Genomic DNA, 18,420 nt, shown 5'->3' on the forward strand with positions numbered 1-18,420 from the left:
CATCTAGCATCCTAAAATAAAAAAGCATAATGCCATATTGTCTAACGGATATAAAAATGGAAGTTTCTTTCCTTCTGAAAATCATTCCCATATGCTCAAGGAAAATGGTTCCATTTAGGACAAAATTTCATTTTTATCATTGTAAGCAGAAAGTTCCCTTTTGATGTGGTGGGCGTGTTTGTTTCCAGTGGTGTGGTTAATGCTGAGGTTGGAACAACACATCCCCCATTCTCGGATGGGGACCCTGTCTCTCGCCAACCCTGGTGATGAATCGGAGTGGGTTTTTTGGTCTTTGGGAGTGGATGGTTGCCAGCATTCCGTGGGCCCTTTGCTGATAACGCGGGAGGCTGGCTGTGCTGTCGTCTGCACTTTTTGCCTCCTTCTTGCCAAAGCCACGTGTCATAGCGTAACAGGCTATGGGGGTGCGAGCAGAACCACCCCCATGCGCTCACCCGGTTGAGGCAGTGGGACCCAGAAGCTCCCCAGTTTAGAAATCTTCTCCTAGTTTCGGAGTGGGGTCTGGAGACCTTCCCTGTAAAGGGCCAGGCAGTACTTATTTTCAGCTTTGTGGGCCACGTGGTCTCTGTCTGTGCCTCATATCGAGAAAGCACCCACAGACAACGCTAAATGAACGTGTCTGTGTCCTAGAGAGAACTTGACAGACCTTAACGTTTATGTTTTGTGTGAACTTCATGTCATTTTATATAATTTTTAAAAAATGGCCACGAGGTATTCTTTTGATTTTTTTCCCCCCCAAGCATTTAAAAATGTTAAAAAACCATTCTTAGCTCACAGGCCGTCAGGCGCAGGCAGGGGCCTCTCACCCTGTCATAAGTCAGAGGAGGGGTTATCCTGGGCAGCACCAGTGAATGCTGTCAGGAGCAGAGCCGTTTTTGAATTTCAGACCTTTGAAATCGAAACATAACCTCCATTTTCCTCAACGTTCCTTTAACGTTCCATTATGGATTTAATATACATGAGCACATCCAAGGCTTCTGTGAACCTGTTTACATTTCCAACTCACAGAGCTTCTGAGAGTAATGAATCACATCTGCGAAATTACCCGCCAAATGAAGACATATTCCCCTCAAATTATCCTAGAAACTGCAATAGTCACATGTAATTCACAAAATAAATATTCATGGTCTCAACTATTCGAAGGGTCTTCAGGAATCTGCAGCTCATGCTTTTTCATTGTGCCGGGGCCTGAATTTGAACCCTGTGCTCTAGCAAGGCAGTGGATGGCAAGCAGGTCATTTGGGTCTGCACATCAGCGTGACCGCCAGCAGTCCAGCGAGGTTTTGATCCCTGTTGTCAGAGAAAAGTAAAGGGCAGCCCAGAGGAAATAGGATCGAGGTCGCAGGAGGTCTTTGCGGGAGCCAGGGTGGGCCGGGTCTCCAAACCTCCAAGGGGTGCCCCCGTCCTGTCCCCACTCCCACAGCCACGTGTCACGGGCCTGCGTGGACAATAAAAGTCTTCTCTCCCTTCTTTCAGGAATACTTGGACCTCAGTCAGCCTCTCGAACCGTATTCACCTTGTTATCCTGACCCGAGATGAAATAAAACTTCTCTCCCCTTCTTTCAGGAATACTTGGACCTCAGTCAGCCTCTCGAACAGTACTCACCTAGTTTCCCTGACACAAGGAGCTCTTGTTCTTCGGGAGATGACTCTGTTTTCTCTCCGGACCCTATGCCTTACGAACCATGCCTTCCTCAGTATCCACACATAAACGGCAGTGTTAAAACATGAATGAGCATGCCTTCCCATCCCCAGACAGAGCAGCGCCAGACACTGCTCCACTGAGCAGGGCGGCCTTGTCTCTGCTTGTATATATGGATCAGAGGAGTAAATAATTGGAAAAGCAATCGGCACACTTGTAAAGAATTTATACAGTTGGAAACTTGTAATCTTCACCAGGAGAAGAGGAATGTTTCTGGGCAATGGACTTGCCATGGGCCACCACGCGCCCATGACCCGCTGTGGGTGCTGGCTGTGGAGCAGCCGGACTCGAGGCAGACGTGGCGTTTTGCCTTGCTTGTGAATTTTGTAATAATTGGAGAAAATATATGTCAGCGCACACTTACAGAGCACAATTGCAGTATAGGGGTGCTGGATGTATGTAAATATATTCAAATTATGTATAAATATATATTATATATTTACAAGGAATTATTTTTTGTATTGATTTTAAATGGATGTCCCAATGCACCTAGAAAATTGGTCTCTTTTTTTAAAAAAATAACTATTTGCTAAACGCTGTTCTTACACAGAATTTCTTAATTTTCACCGAGCAGGGGTGGAAAAATACTTTTGCTTTCAGGGAAAATGGTATAACATTAATTTATTAACGAATTGGTAATATACAAAACAATTAATCATTTATCTTTTTTTGTAATTTAAGTGGCATTTCTATGCAGGCAGTGCATCGGACTAGTTAATCTATTTCTTGGACTTAACTAGTTATCAGATCTTTTGAAAAGAGAAATATTGACAGAAAATGACTAATTTGGGGAAAATGAGGTTTTGATTTATTTGTGTTTAAACTCTGCTGTCAGATGATCGTTCTTAAACCACCTACATGCCCATATTAAAAGAACCGGTTCATGAGAAGTGTTTTGATGTGCAGCTTTGTCACCTGAGCCCATGTCACTGGACTTCCCAAGACAGATGGGACCAGCGTTCGCTTAAAAAGATGCCTTAACTCGTTCCTCCAGGATGGACCTTCATTGGAATGATGGACTGTTCTCTCTGGCAGCTGGCCTTCTGCCCTGGACTTTCACATTAATCAGATTAGCCTGTATTCTCTCCAGTGAATCTTGATAATGGCTTCCAGGTTTATTGGCGTTAGAGAAGCCTTTTAGGATCTTGCCGTCTCATCATAGAGAATTGAAACACTGAATTGTTCTGCTGATAGTTTTGGGGTTACTTCCATCTTTTTAAGGGATTGTTTCCGTCTGATTCTGGCAGGACCTCACCAACAGATCCGGCCCGAGACCAGCGTCAGACAAAACGTTGCCGTGTTATTCATTCTGTATTAAAGTATTGTGTTTTGCTTTCGAAACACCTACTCACTTTGCCGTAGCCACGCAACGCGAATGCAGATTACACTGATTTTACGTGTTACCAAATTGGAGAAAGTATTTAATTAAAACCTGTTAATTTTTATACTGACAATAAAAATGTTTCTACAGATATTAATGTTAACAGGACAAAATAAATGTCACGCAGCTTATTTTTGTAATACTCGTGTCTCACCAAATGGTTTCCCATGCTCAGAGGTGTTGATTCAGGGCTGTTTGGTGTGTTTGCAGGACGGGCAGGGCTGGGGAGGTCGTCGTTTGCTACAGACGGTGACTTGCCAGAGGGGTCGGCTGAGTCTGGAGTCTCTGGGACATGTGGCTCCTGTGGGAAATCACAGGAGGTTGGGTCAGGCCCTGGCTCTGTTGCTTGCCGGGCCGTGGGGGAGTCATTGTACCTTTCTGGGTCCCAGCTTCTCCCTGAGGAGCAGATGTGGAGTGACGTGGAGGGGAGAGAGCTTTACAGACGGGGAGGCGTTGAGAAGGGGATATCGTTCAGAAGATCCGGATTCTGGTGACCTTGAAATGTTTTCAGGCTGGCTTCCTTGTGATGTGCAGAGTAGGATTCGCTTCAAAATTTCAAAAGGGCAACTTGCACAAAGTAAAAAAATTTTTCTCATTTCCACGGCACCAAGAATTGAGAGAGACGGCATTTTGCCTGTTAACGAATGCGAGTCTGTGGCTCCGCGTCGTGTCTGCTGCTGGCCGCCGCGCCGGGGGAGAGACGGAAACGGCCCGACATCTCCCGAACGTCCTTGGTGCCCTCAGAACCTCGTGGGGCCATCGGCGATTGGAAAGTGCCGTCTTTGGGGTCTGCGTTGTGTGTGAGGCTATTAGTAGTGGCATGAAGGTGTCACTGGCCATCGGACAAGTCATCTGCGGTCCCGGTTCCACGTTTGCCCATCTCCTGTGCTACCTACCGTCGATTTCCAGTGGAGCAGGGTTTTTAGAATCCCACCCCAAAGAGCATGATTTTTAAAAGAGAAGCGAAAGCCTTTCATCGCCTGTGTACAGGATGGTAGTTGTACAGGCCCTGGGCATTTTCACCCGTGGGGCCTCGTAGGTCAGGGTGAGGAAGGACCTGGCTGGTCCTGCAGGCACATTTAAAGCGGGGCTTCACGTCTCTCTCAGTTCTCCGAAGGTCAATGGTACGTATTTGCTTTCGAGACTGAAAGGGTAGGTTATGGCTCGTTAGCAGACTATGTCGATTATAATCGTATACTAGCTGTTGGCCAGTTTTGTTTTAGAATTGAAAGATTTGCCATCAAGGAAAAGAAGGTAGTATGGTCCCCGAGCAGGATGGGAAATACTTATTTTTTTGAGACCCACACTAAACAAGCGGGTCATGACAGGAATTCTGGAGCTTGTGGCCCCCTCCCCACCCCCAGAGCTAAGGGAGCAGTAGGCATTAGCTGAATCAGTGCGATTGTCATCAGGACAGGAGATCAGTTCATCTGTGAAGGACACAAGAGTCGGGGGCATCTTGATGAGGAAGGGGTTGTTCGTGCCTGGCCTGGTGTCTCCAGCTGGGAGGAGCGTAATTCAAGAGGCCACCTCAGAAAGTTCACCTGGTGGAGGCCTCAGGCAAGATGAGGAGGAGAGAGGAGCAGGGCAGAGAAGTAGAGCATTCGGGCGGGTCTGTGGATTCCCTGGGGACCAGGTACCCTTCTCAGCCTCTCCATCCTCTCGCCAGACCCTGTGGGAAGGTCTTTGATCCCACACATGGGCAGTGGGAACATGCGATTAGTAAAACATCTGGCAGACTTGAATAGCTGTGGATCGGGATCCAACCACCAATTCTGGAAACAAGAAGTCGATCTGCTAGCTGGTACTGAGGTTCCTGGGGAATCACGTGGCTTGGTAATGGTCTAAATAAATAGGACTGCAGCCTTACATAGTATAGGAGAAAGACGATGGTACAGCGGGACCGAATTGGGTTTGTTTTTGTCTTGCAGCTGGGTGATGCTGCACAAGTCCTGGATTCTATCTGGACCTTCATTTCCTTAACTGTACGACTGGTTATCACCAACCTCGTGGGCTTCCCATGAGGGCTGCCTGGAGGAGCTCAGCTCAGCTCTGGCAGACAGTACTCAATAAATAGTCGTCCTAAGAATTTGTTTTCGTACATTTGCGAATTTTAAAAATAGATTCATAAGGTGCAACCAGCACCACCATCTAATTCAGGAACATTTCATCACTCCGAAAAGAAGCCCTGTACTAATTAGCAATCACTCCACATTTCCCCCTCCCCCAGCCCTGGCAACCACCCGTCTGCTTCCTGTCTGTGGATTTGCCTGTTCTAGCCATTTCACGTAAATGGGATCACACAATGTGTGGCCTTTGGGGTCTGGCTTCTTTCACTTAGCATCGTTTTAAAGGTTTATTCGTGTCGTACCATGTACCAGTACTTCAGTCCTTTTTTACCGATAAATTATATTTCATCATGTGGATATAGGCACATTTTATCTTTTCCTCATCGATGGACATTTGGGTTGTGTCCACTTCTTGTCCATTAGGAACAGTGCTGCTAAGAACATTCGTGTACCAGTTTCTGTGTGGTCGTCTGTTTTCATTCCTCTTGGGTGTATATCTAGCAGTGGAATTGCTGGGTCATGTGGTAACTCTGTGTTTAACCTTTTGAGAAGCTGCCAGACTGTTCCCAAAGAAGCTGCCCTATTTTTCACTCCCCGTAGCAGTGTAAGAGGCTTCCGGTTTCTCCACGTCCTCGCCGATGCTTGTTACATGTCCATATTTTTGCATTACAGCCGTTCTAGTGGGTGCGAAATGTCTTTCTAAGAATTTAATAGCTGTGATGCCATTCAGATCATGGATCAAAGATACTTAATACCTTACTGGGTTTTCTAGAATAAGATCCTTAACCATTAACTGGCCTGGCTTTTGCACTTTTAAAATGGCCCAGATAGCTAAGAGGCCTCAGTGGAGTCTCATCAAGTGCAGGGGCCGTGAAATGGATCAGTTCCATCTCTTTCCTCTTGGCCGAGAGAAGAAGAAAGCACTGCCACATGAGGCAGGGGGCTAGAGATTCTTTCTGGCTGGAATCCTTGAGTGCCCACGTCCCCAGCTTTATACCAAATGAAGTCTAGTGAGCATGAGCAATCCACCGGACCGATGGATGCACCATTACTTATGTATGCGCACCGGAGTCCTGCTTATCCAGACTGTGTTTTGATGTTATTTATTTTTTGATGTTTCTAAAGATGAATGTTTATCTTCTCTCACGTTTTATCCCCAGGAAGCTTTGAGATGACTTGGCTGGCGGGGACTGCAGAAGCCTTCCAGTCTTAAGTGACATTCTGGAATAGGGCCCGTTTGGTGTCCTCTTTTCCTGAGAGTTTTCGGGGGTTTCGATGGGCTCCTCAAAATTACCTCCAGGTCCTGTCTCAGAGGTCACAGGAGGTGCTGTAGAGGACAGCAGATATGAGACGATCAGTGCTGGCCCTGCCATCCTCTCTGGTCCTTCGAAATAAAAGGCGGTGGCTGTCTTCTCATTCGCAAAGCTGATTCCTAGAGCAGGTAGCAGTTCAGTAACAGAATTAGGCTTACACTACGTATGCAGGTAAGTGATTTTTTTCTCCTGTGGCTCAGCACACTGTCTCCTTTGAAGCTGTATCTTTTTAGTCTCTTTCTCCTAACTCCTTAGCCGAAGGCACTTAACTAGGCCTTGGCTGTGTCCCAAGTCAAAAGACTCAGCACGATGTACTTGGAAAGAGGCAGAGAACCTTTACGGATTTGTAAATTAAGAATAAGCGAGGAAATGTTTTCCTGGTGTGTAAATGGAGTGACAAACGATTGCTATCTCAAACGATTGTTGGATTAAATGAGATTTTACCTGGAAAGCCCTGGATGCAATGGCTGCTGCACAGCACTCAAATATTAGCTGTTGTTTTCTCTATCTATCTATCTATCTATCATCTATGTGTCAATATAGATATAGACATACGCATAGATGTAGATATAGAGACATATATAAAGAAAAATATGGGTGTGTGTGTATCTTTAAAATTCTCATTACTGAAGAAATTTATTTGTGAAGTTGCTAGTCGGTTGTGAAATCCTTCAGGGGCATGAAACAAATTTTGTTTTAAACAAAAACTTAATAAATTTTAAGTCAGTGAAAATGACGATCGAAATGTCTAAAAATGATATGTTTATGACATTCAACCTGTTATGTTCTCCCTTTTAAACAAAGCTTGGCTCTCTGGTCACTGCCAGGCAATGCCTTAAATTAGCTTTTCCACACCTTGAGGCTGGTACCGACCAGCTGGTGAGTGGTTGATGTGCAGACCAGGACCAAAGCAGAAGCTCAGGAGGGTGTTTGTTCTCAGACGAAGCTCCTCTCTGGCTCTGCATGTGACGTTTTTCCAAGCAAATCAAAATGGGTACTGTGACCAAAAGGGATATCACAGGGAAAACTTAAGGAGGCCTGATGCGGTGTTTTCAAGGCTTCCGGTTGCAGATGGTTCGGGGGCCGAAATTGTTCACAGTTTTGGAAACGGTGAAATTAGCCCAAGTTACCCAACAAGGTGGACAGAAGTTGAAGTGAGCTCTGTCCCCTCCATGGGGATGGTCATGAGGGGTTCTGGTGAGTCCAGGCGCATCTCATCCCTGCCATGCGTACTGCAGAGGTTCGGATGGGAGGACACAGCTGGAGAGTTTACGCGGTCTGCCAGCTGCCCTTCCGCGTTGTTCTGTGACCTGACTTGATGCCCTTTCTGGAAAAAGGCTGAGTGCATCTTTGCATACACTCACACAGCGGGAGAGGAAACCAGAAACCTGGATTCCTTCCTGACATCGTCTTTATTCCCCATGAGACTAGCCCTTTGGTTGCTTTGTACTGGATTTATATTTAACCAAAATGCAGAAGGTCCTGGTTCATTGCTGGCCATCACCCAGTAGCAGCCAGAGCTATGAACGAAAAAGGCAAAGTCAGAATTTTTAAACCACAAAAAGCGCAGCGATAGGGCTGGGCCTGGGGGTGTGGTCAGTGAGAGAGCTTGTCCTGCATTTGCGTACTTAGCTCAGGGATGGACAAACGGCCCGCAGACAAAATCTGGCCCGCTGCCTGCTTTTGTGCCGCCTGCGAGCTGAGAAAGGTTTTGACGTTTTTAAACAGTTGAGAGAAACTCAGAAAGATATATCTTGGGACGTGAAAATTACATCAAACTCAAATTTCCGTGCCCATAAATGTAGTTGTATTGGAACACAGCACGTTCCTTCATTATGCACCGCGTACGTGTTATGTATTGTGTGCAGGGCTACAGTGGCAGAGTTAAGAAGTTGCGACAGACCACGTGGCTCAAAAAACCCGCACGTGTTTACTCTCTGCTGCCCTTTGCGGAAATGTTTGCCGACCCCTGGTTTAGATAATGATAGACCAGTCGGACGCCGGGCTTGTTATGCAGGTGGCTTGTGGGCAAGGACAGTAGCAGATAACGAGGTCCTGAAATCGGGTGATGCTTTCAAGAATGGGGTCCTCTTGAAAGAGAGGCCTGGAGGTGGGGATGAAAGTCATAAAAAATAATACCCTTTGGCCAAGCGGGATGTTTTAAGATCCTTTGGAGCCAGTGGCCAACGTGATGTGTCTAAACGGGCCTCGCTGGCACCGTTTCTCCCCTGCAGCGCCATGTAGCAACATGCTCAGTGCTCTTCCAAACAAGGTTGCCACAGAGATCCACAAACCAAAGGCTAAGTAAACACTGTGGTTCTTCCAGAAGGAGGGAAGGTGAGAGGTTGACATTCGGGTTTGAATGATGGTTGTTTGGCAGGAAGTAAATCCGATCTCTTCCAGCTAAGGAGCACCTTTGTACTGTCACACCGTATTTCTCGGCAGGGCTGGGACAGTTCAGGGGCAGGGTGGCCCTCTTCACAATCTGATTGGCTGGTTTTTATTTTCCATCGCTCCGGTGACCTTGCATGCAGGAAGATTTTCATGGAGAGATGGTAGGCACACATCCTTGTCCAAACCCTTCTCGGAACACAAAGGCAATCCCAGGACAGCTCTTGTTGGAGCTGCCTTAGTTCACCTGGACACATAACCCGGTGTGACTTCTATTTGCTTCCCAATAACTGGAGTTAAAATCATCTCTAGAGGTCAGATTGCTGAAGGCTTGAAATGACAGAGCCACTTGCTCCAAAAATCAGCATACAACTCCCCCATGTAAATGGATCCGGAAAAAAAAAAATCTACATATGCAATAAATGTGTACAGGTAATAGAGAAGGATAATCAAAATGCTTGGATCTGGTTTCAACTTTTTCCCTTGTCTTCTAAAGGAGCTGTAAAGCAAATCAAGCACTAAGCCCTTATTTTTCTGACCTGAAAGCAGGTGAGTTTAGTCAAGTGCAGAAGATGCGAGGTGAAGGGGACCCCTGGGAAAGAAACCTGGGCGTGCGTAGGTGCTTTGGGGAAGCTGAGCTCCTGGCAGATCCCCAGGGTGAAAGCCTAGACTCTTTTTCAAAGACCAGGGCGGATACGAGAGAGAAGGCAAGGATGTAAGTGGTGTCCCTTGAAAGGTATACATTGTCGGCCTGGCCTGATTTACATGGCACCTGTAGACCCATGGAGAACCTGAGCAGGGGCCCTGGGCAGCGGCCGGGCAGGTATTTGTGGTTGCACGTGTGTGTGTGCGCGTGTACACACACCATTGTCGACTAGGCTTTCACAGCTTTTCAGAACAATAAGAATGTTCAGAATTCCTCTAGCGGTCCCACGACCGAGTGCATCTTATAAGGAGAGTTTGCTCAGCTTCACATCTACAGAGGAACACACCAGCTATTAAGAAAGGAGGGGGCCGGGCATGGATAGTTCCAGAATTTCTTCATAGGGTGGGTCGGGGGTCTGCAGTTGGCATGGAAGGGGGTTTGGGAGTTGAGGACTTGACTTCGAGCTGCTTTTGCATTGCGAGCGCACTGCTTCTCTGTCAAACGTAATTATTGCTGCTGTTGCAATTGAGGGGCTGGAGACTGGACAGGGAGCATCAAAAACTCCCCAAGCCACCCCACCCTGGCTCGCCACTACCAAGAGGTCTAATTAGCCTGAGCAATTTCATTTCTAAGCCGTTCTCCCCAACTGTTCACCAGACTGAGGTTCTAACCATTCCTACCCACCCCTACTCCCCACCCTCAAAGGTAGGAAGGAACGCGCAGTAGCCTTTTCCCTCCCTTCGGAAGCCGTGCCTTACTTGAGCTGCCTGCAGCCTTGGCTGCTGGATGGAAACCCACCTGACGAGCGCAGAGCACCTTCAGCCTGCAAAGCCGAAACACCATCAGAGTTTGTGTAAAGAGAGGCTCCGGCTGAGTGTTTAACTTAGTTCCCACGAGGCAGGTTTTTCGACACTTGCCAGAGCCCAGGGTCACCGTGCATTCTAGAAATGTGTGGCCACACCCTGTCTCCAGGGAAAGAATGGCTGTTTGGGTAGAGTTGGCATTGAGTGAAGGGAAAGGGGCATGGTACCTTCAGAAATGTCTCTTTAAGCCTGTCTCAAAGCAAGTTCGTGAAGTCGCTTTGTCAGGGGGTGACCTCTGGGACAATACCTAGGCTCATTCTACCGCTCTCCACCAAACCGGCCAGTCCTGGGTTAAGCACTGTGGGTCCAGCTGCACTAGGGATGGGAGGGTGTCATAGTTATCATTCACTGTGGAAATCGTCCTATAGGGTCTTATATGAGTGTCCTATTGCTGCTGTAAGGAATTACCCCAAACCTGCTGACTTAACAGAAACGTATTCTGTCAGTATTCCAAAGGCCAGAGTCCCCAGTCGAGGTGTCAGCAGGGCTGTGCTCCTCCTAAAGCTTCCAGGGCAGAATGTGCCTTTGCATCTTGCAGCTCCTCGTGGCTCCAGGTGATCCCTGCCTCGTGGCTGCGTCGCTCTAATCCCAGTCTCTGTCCTCACATGGCCTCGCCTTCCTGTGCGTCTCTTCTCCTCTCTGGTAGGACACTTGTCATTGGATTTAGGGACCAGCCACGTGACCCAAGATGATCTCATCCCGAGATCCTTAATGACATCTGCCAAAACTCTTTTCCTGAAAAAGTTCACATTCACAGGGTCCAAGGGTTACGACATCAGCATATTGGTTTTTTTAGGGGGTGGGGTGAGGGGGGTGGATACTATTCAACCTGTTATTTAAGTGGAGAGTGAGCTGTTTGAGACTTGGTGGCCTTCTCAAATAATCTTACAATCAGGTCAGCAGAAAACAAGTCCTGTATTCACGAAATCATTTGCTGGCGGTTTCCATTTTACCTAAGGGTCTTCTGGTGCTCCCTGTACCAGCTACACAGGACCAGAGAGACCCATTTCCTACCCGGCCCTGTAGAGAAGGGAACTCAGCTGGGGTCGGGTCTTCCAGGCTCTTCTCTCATTTCCTCTTCACGATGCTCTCCTGAGACAGCTGCAGGCAGGTCGAGCCGCACAGTCTCACGGGGGAGAGCTGGGGTCTAGACCCCAGCTGGCCCGACTCCAGATCTGAGAACGTTCCTCAGTTCCTGCGCTTCCGGCAATGGCCCCACGGTCAGGCCCTCCCTGCTGGCTGAGCTTTGGGTGAGGTGCTAACCCACGCTTGAGTTTCTTGACCTGGAGGAGACAACAGGCTGAGGAAGGCGAGTGACCCAGGTCTGAAGAATCCTTGAGGGTCATTCTGTGGTGGACGGCAGCAATAGAAATAGGTGGGGAACAGTAAGAAAATCTGTCCCCAGAAGGTAAGTTTTAAAGGAAGAAATGGTTACCGGTTCTGACTGGGCTGGACCTCAGCCAGGTCTCTGGGGAATGGGAACAGGATCCTTTGTGGCCTTCCGAAGGTGGAAGAGATTTTGGGGGGAGGGTGTTAGGCATGGAAACTGAGGGGTGAGGATGACACGATGCACCCCAGATGGTGGCCGGCCTCAGTGAGGTTGCTCTTTCTCCCTCCTCTTGTGAGTTTGTGCTTGTCTTCGCTCAGGCTGCCATAACGAAATACCGCAGACTGGGTGGCTTAAACATCAGAAATTTCTTTCTCATAGTTCTGGAGGCTAGAAGTCCAAGATCAAGGTTCTGGCTGATTTGGTTTCTGGTAAGAGTTCTCTTCCTGGCTTGTAGACGGCTGCCTTCTCACTATGTCCTCACGTGGCCTTTCCTCCGTGCCTGTGCAGCAGAGAGAGAGAGCGAGAGAGAGTGAGAGAGAGCGAGAGAGAGAGAGTGAGAGAGAGAGAGAGAGAGACAGACAGACAGACAGACAGAGAGAGACAGAGAGAGAGAGGCAGACAGGCAGACAGAGAGACAGCTTTTTCTCTTCTTGTAAGGCCACCAGTCCTAGGGGATTAAGTCCTTACTCTTAGGACTTTATTTACCTTTAACTACCTCCCTAAGGGCCCTATCTCCAAATACAGTCCCGTTAGGGAATAGGGCTTCAACAGATGCATTTGAGGGGGACACGACTAAGTCCATAGCAGCCCTTTCCCTCCTTTATCCTCTTTCTCCTGGTCTCACGTCCAGCCCTCAGGCATTGTCCAGGAGGACACAGGCCTGGGGTTCTCCACAGACCACAGCCAGGGCTGGTAGGCACTCAACCTCGTCTCTCCAGACCAGTGGGGTAGCTTCTGAGCAGCCATCGACTTCAAAGCCAGGCCTGGCATCTCCACCCGCCATCACTGTAGGGACTGCAGAGAGTCCCTCAGCCTTCGAGGGGGACTGAGAATGGTTCACAGCAGGGCAGGCAGCCCAGCCCAGGGGAACCCAGAAGCCAGACTTCAAACCCAGCTCAGCCCCTACCAGCCAGATGGCCCTGAGCAGGTCACTAGTCCCTCTGAGCCCTAAGTTTCTCGTCTATAACATATGGGCCCCTCCTCTCTGACGCAGCTGTCGTCAGGTACCTTTGGGAGAACTTGGGCAGAGGTGAAACACGGTACAGGTGTAAAGGGGGCTGCGAGAGTGTGTGAATAAGAGACCGCTGGGGTGGAGCTATGAAGAAGGCGCCTCTGCCCGGACCCAGGCTCACGACTGAGCTTTGGGCACCAGGGAGCCGAGTCTCGGGGGCCGGTCTGTGCCCACGTCACGGTGCCACAGACACGGGGCCATACTGGGCTGCTCAAGGCACACAGTTCTGGAGAACAGGAAGCCCGGTTCTCTCGGGGTACGGGGATAAAGCATGCTTGCAGTCAGGACGCCCCAGGGCTGAGGGCGGCCTGGCAGGCCTGGCCCCTGCCGACGTCGCTTGGACACAGACAATGCTGTTCTTTTCCCACATCGGGGGTTCGAAAGAAAATGCCGTCCAAGAGAAAGGCGAAAACCCCATTTTCTTTCCAGGTAATGAACCTGCTCTGTTTTTACACTGAGTGCCATGGAAGGAGGTGGCTGCTTGGGTGGGGAAAGTCCTTCAGGAAAATGGAGACTGGGTTCAGGACCGGATGGGCCGTGTCTGGGCCTCGGGCAGGGCTCCCCTCGCTCTCCCTATGTGGCCGTGGCGGGCTGGAGAAGGGGCGGACTGTGAGGAGAGGCCGCTCATGGTCCACTTGTCACCGGGACTCCACTCTTCCTGCAGTATTTGGGTTTTTAGTGCCCAGGAATGGGCTGCCCTGCCTCACACACCAGCCTCGGTTTCTCTCGGCCTTCTCCTTGGTGTGTGATCTTGGGTGAGACACCAAACACCCCTGAGCCTCCGTTTCCTTATCTTCGAAATGAAGACAAATGGACGAGGCCGCTGCCATACAGGCCTGGCAGCGACGGCAGGGCTGAGTCTGAACACCGACGCCAACCCCGGCGGGGGACAGGCCACCCTGTCACTGAAGCGTCAGTGACCTTCAGCTTATCAGTTCTCTTTCCTTCCCGAGATGAGGGAGGTTTGTCACAAGAAACCACCTGACACCTGCGAGGCTTCTCCTCCCTGAATTCCCCGTCGGCTCAAGGCTGCCTCTGCCTTCCAGAAAATGCGTCTTTCATGTTGTACGGTTTCTGTCAGCCGAGGCGTAGAATTCTAGGCTGTAGGGAAGTGAGCAGTTGCAGTTCACCTTGTCCTACTCCGTCTCTTCACAGAAGGGGAAATCGAGGCCCACAGAAGGTGAGGGGGCGGGCATCGGGCACAATGACACACGGAGGAATTTCCAGTATCACGACAGTTCACGATAAATGAGTCCTCTTCTCTCGACATGTTGAAACTCCGCCTTGACAAGGCCGAGACCCACAGAGCCCAGATCTCGGTGGGCGCCAGCGAGCTTGGGCCGTGTTTGGTCCAAGTTGTGTTTAAGATTTTTGGAACTGGTTCTCAACGTTAACATTCGGAAGATTTCACACACACGGGCAGATTTCAAGCTTCTCTTAGAAATGTTGATAAAATTGGTGTCGCACAGCCACAGTCAGTAGCTGGAGTAGATTAGCATTTGTTCCCTTTAGACCGGGCATGTGAGTCCTCACGTGGCCGGCCTCGCTCCCCGATGCGCCTGCTGAGGCTCAGTGGGACCTGAGCCTGTGACGCCCCAGTAGAACTTGCTGGTCCGGGATGGCGTATTCCCTCCAGTTCTCAGACCACACCTGTCTGGACAACAGGTGGTTCCTGTTTTTCTGCCTCTCCGTTCTCTCAACCAGTTAACCTGGCGTCAGGTAAAAGCGAAGGCAGTAAGACATCCCATTCCATAATGGAGTTGTTTTCCATTGGAAAACCACAAACTTTCCAGAAGAAACTCTTGCTTTCTTTCTCAGTTGACCTAGTTGCAAAGGAAAGTCTTATTTTCTTAAAAAGCCAAGATCTTGCTGCTGTGGTGTGTGGATGGGCGGTCAGCATTTCCATTAGGAAGACTTTCCTGGGCTTTCAGACCCGGCCATAAAGATGTGTTTTGGACCCAAATTGCTCCCTCCCCACCCCAGTGGAACCTGGGAATCTTTATTTCAAGGACTCTTTCAAAAGATCTTTCGCTCTTGAAGTGCAAATATGTGTGGTTTGTGGCTCTCCAGTCTGCTTTTGGGGGTTTAGATTTTGCCGCATGACGCTTTCTAACCTTTAATTTTAAAGCCATCGTCTCCTACATTTATTTCCATGGTTAAAACTGGTATTTTCTCTTTTTATTATGAGGAGAGGGTTGCATGAAAGGGGACTTTGTCTCTCCCATTTGGGGAACATGCTGACATGGGGCCTTGGCAGGACCCTAGAGCTGCTGTCTCTTAAGTGTGTTAATTTATGTTAACCGACAACATGAGTGGATGTGGTTCCGTTAGGAATGAAGAGGGGGTCGCATCCCTCCGATCCTGGCCTGGCCTTCACAGGTGTTTGTGATTTGGCTTGGTTCTCTTGGTTGTTTTAATTACCAGGAAATAGAGCTCCAGGCTCGATAGGATTGTTCTCACGGAAAATTTTGAAAACCCACTCTGTATCACCTATTCACTTTCTTTTTTCAAGAATTAGTTGATATTTTAAGTATGAAGAGGTAGCCTACAGAAAATGCAAACTTCACTCACCCGGTATGTATCCGTTCACTTGATTCATGCCAACCTCCGAGCCGGCTCCACGTCCTGTGTTCCCTGACATGGACAACGCCATCCACCCAGGCTCCCAAGCTGGGGACTCTACATGTGGCCTTGAGTTCTCCCTCTTCTCTTCTACAGCATCTGGTTAACCACGTCTTGTACATCGTCTTGATGAAAAGGCCCCGATTCTGTCCCCCACTTCCCCATCGCCACGGCCATGGCCGTTGCCTGTGTCCCTAACCATCTCCTGCCTGGGCGCAGCCTTCCGACTGGCCTGGCTGCACCAGTGCCTCCCCAGCCAGGCCACCCTCCACTCTGCTACCAGTTTGAGTCCCCAAAAAAGGTCACATCTCATCCCATTCCATTCTCTTCCTTAAACACTTTCGTTGGCTCCTGCTGTCTCAGGACAAAGTCCAAAGTCTGCCGGGTGACGGGTGACGTGTGACGTATTACCCAACTTTCTAGGACTGTGTACACCACTTCTGTCTTGGGAACTTTATGTTACTGTCACTCTGAACCCATCATTCCATAGACAGCCAGGCCCTTTCCTGTGGCAAACTCGTTCAAAGGCCAGGTCAAATGTCACATTCCTTGGAAATCTTTCTTGGTCTCATCCAGGTGGAGTTAGTACTTTATTCAAGGCTCAGGGAGGATATTGCCTAATGTATCGTGGTTTATCTGTCTCCCGGTCTTATCTTCCGCTAGACCATGAACGCTTTGAAGTTAAGCTTCTGCATCTTTACTGATCTCAAAATCTCGGTCACCTAATACAGTATCCGACCCAGACCTGTAGGCGATGCTCCCTCGATGTCTTGTAAATTGAATAATCCTAGCTAATATTTATAAAGGGCTTGGCATGCACGAGGTACCATTTCAAGTGCGTTACACATTTTAATTTCCCCCCAACGACCTTTGAGGTATAAGCACGTCTTAGGGTCCCATTTGCTGATGAGAAGACTGTGGCACGAAGAGCTCATGTGCGTTACCCAAGGTCGCACCGCCTGGGTTGAATTCAGGCCACCTGTTGGTTGGCTGATTCTTGACGGTATTCTGTTTTCCAGTAAATGCGTCCCAGTTCAGTGCCCTGATGAACCTCTGTATAGATCCGAGGTGAAGGCCATAGCAGCAACTGAAACCCGGGATCCATTTCTGGCCCTAAGATTTTCATCTCAGGCTGTGGACCGAAGGCTTGATCTCTGTGCTCTTCCTCTCCTCAGCTGCTGGCCCTGGGTGAGTCCCAGGCAGCTTGGGTGATCAGGGTGATAAATTGCTGGCCTGCCTTTAGGAGCAAACCATCTAAAACCTGAAATCCCGTTCTGAACAAACACCTCCTGGGAAGTGTGGGACGCCAGAACTAAAGCAGGGACACACTGACCCCTTCATCATCATCTTCATCATCACCCTCATTACTTGGGAGTCTCTCTGAGGTCAGAAAATAGGCTTTGTGTGAGTCTGCAAGCCCAGGTGAGAATGGTAGTTTCCTGTACGTTTGTCCAGGGCGCGGGTTTATACATGAATGACCCAGTGTGACTATACCATGTGGCTGAAGTTTCCCTAGGAGCAGCCGTCAGAAGACCCGAGGTGACCACTTCCTTCCTGGAGGGATCTGGATGGGATTCATCATCTGTCTGGAATGTTTAGGTACAGTCTCTTCCAGAGGCGGGGATCTGAACTAGGACTCGTCCCAGATCTGTTCCATCTGGTCACAGGAGCCTGGGTCAGCAAACGATGCCAAGAATTGACCCTTTAAATAGAGGATAAGGGAAGGGGCCAGGTGTGCCGGAAGGAACAGAGACGCAGGAGTAGCCCTCATCTCGGTTCCAGTGTTGGCTCTGACGCCATGACAGGTGTTTGCTGCTTGACCCTTGAGTACGATTCCATCCCTTGACGCTCTCCAACAGTCCCCACTCTCAGTTTTCAAGATCCGTGTGGTTCTGGAGAAGTGGATTCACTGCCTGGCCCTGGAGATGGACACCGCAGGCCAGGCCAGTCCGTGCCTGGTTCCCCAGACTGCAGCCTTGGGCAGGAGGGACATGACACCTCGGTCAGCCCAACCAGAGGACTTTTGCTGGGAATGCAGGACAGTGAGATTCTGGTTTCCTTCTCGAGGTCCTTGAGGACTCCTGTATCCCTGGGTGCTTGTGAGAAATGCGAATTCCTAGGCCCTACCCCAGACCCGCTGAATCAGACCCTGAGTCAGAGCCCGGGAAGCAAATCCTCAGGACGCTTCCGAAGAACCGTCCACTTTAAGAACCTCTTCTCTATTTCATTCAATTTACAGATGATTTAAAGACACGAACACCAAACAAATGAGAAAACAGGCACGAAGAAACAAGGTGACTTGCCCAAAGTCACACCACTAGTGAGGAGCCAGGACCAGAAACTGGCTTCGCTTCCACGCACGCCATTTAGGGGGCATCTGTGTTTTCATGAAGTCGTAAAACTATTCAGAAAGCCCTGACCTGGTCCTTTACTCCAGATATGAAAGTAAGTTTCGTAGGCTCCGAGGGTCTGTGGGGTGCAGCCCCCCTGTTACTCACACGTTTCCATGGCATATCACAGACTCAGTGTCAGCTGCACTTAGGAGACCCTGGGGTCAGCGAAGACCGTGTCCTGCCTGAAGGTACGGGTCTCTACCTTGACACAGGAACCGGGGCAGGCTGGGAGAGAGGTGGCTGCCCTTGTTTCTGGGGTCAAGCTGCTGGTCTCTCGGCTGGCTCCTTCTAACCTGACATGGGTTCCCAGTGTCGGTTTGCACCCCAAGGCTCTGCTCCGCGTGTGTGCGTGAGGGTAGGTGGCAGTGGGCAGGGGGGGGGAACAGCTGGTTCCTGGCAGAGTCACGGCTCCAATCTGAGAGTCAGGCATACCTAAGTCGTCTCGTGGCTCCCCAATGCCA

General features: G+C 49.4%; 1 protein-coding gene and 1 long non-coding RNA gene across 20 annotated transcripts in view; one reads left to right on the plus strand and one right to left on the minus strand.

Moving 5' to 3' along the window:
* The window catches only part of FGFR2 (fibroblast growth factor receptor 2), a 99,038-nt gene extending 95,806 nt beyond the window's left edge, over nucleotides 1-3,232 (plus strand). For 17 of the 18 annotated variants that reach the window (XM_039870842.1, XM_039870826.1, XM_039870823.1 and 14 more), the window contains one exon: nucleotides 1,585-3,232. In XM_039870842.1, the coding sequence (XP_039726776.1) occupies nucleotides 1,585-1,749 (165 nt within the window). In that variant the 3' untranslated portion in view covers nucleotides 1,750-3,232. Of the gene's footprint in view, nucleotides 1-1,494 lie in introns of all 18 variants that reach the window. The other variant, XM_039870830.1, reaches the window with a different exon arrangement.
* On the minus strand, nucleotides 2,385-18,313 carry LOC120608863 (uncharacterized). 2 transcript variants are annotated; one of them, XR_005654554.1, is made up of 3 exons: nucleotides 15,516-18,313; nucleotides 3,709-8,003; nucleotides 2,385-3,386 (listed from the first exon to the last, which is right to left on the minus strand). It is a non-coding gene; the product is annotated as an uncharacterized LOC120608863 (long non-coding RNA). The 2 variants fall into 2 exon arrangements; XR_005654553.1 differs by having other exon boundaries at nucleotides 2,945-8,003.
* Between the last annotated feature and the right edge of the window lie 107 nt (nucleotides 18,314-18,420).

This window comes from Pteropus medius, unplaced genomic scaffold (assembly GCF_902729225.1).
Source record: "Pteropus medius unplaced genomic scaffold, Ma_sr-lr_union100, whole genome shotgun sequence".
Lineage (NCBI taxonomy): Eukaryota > Metazoa > Chordata > Mammalia > Chiroptera > Pteropodidae > Pteropus > Pteropus medius.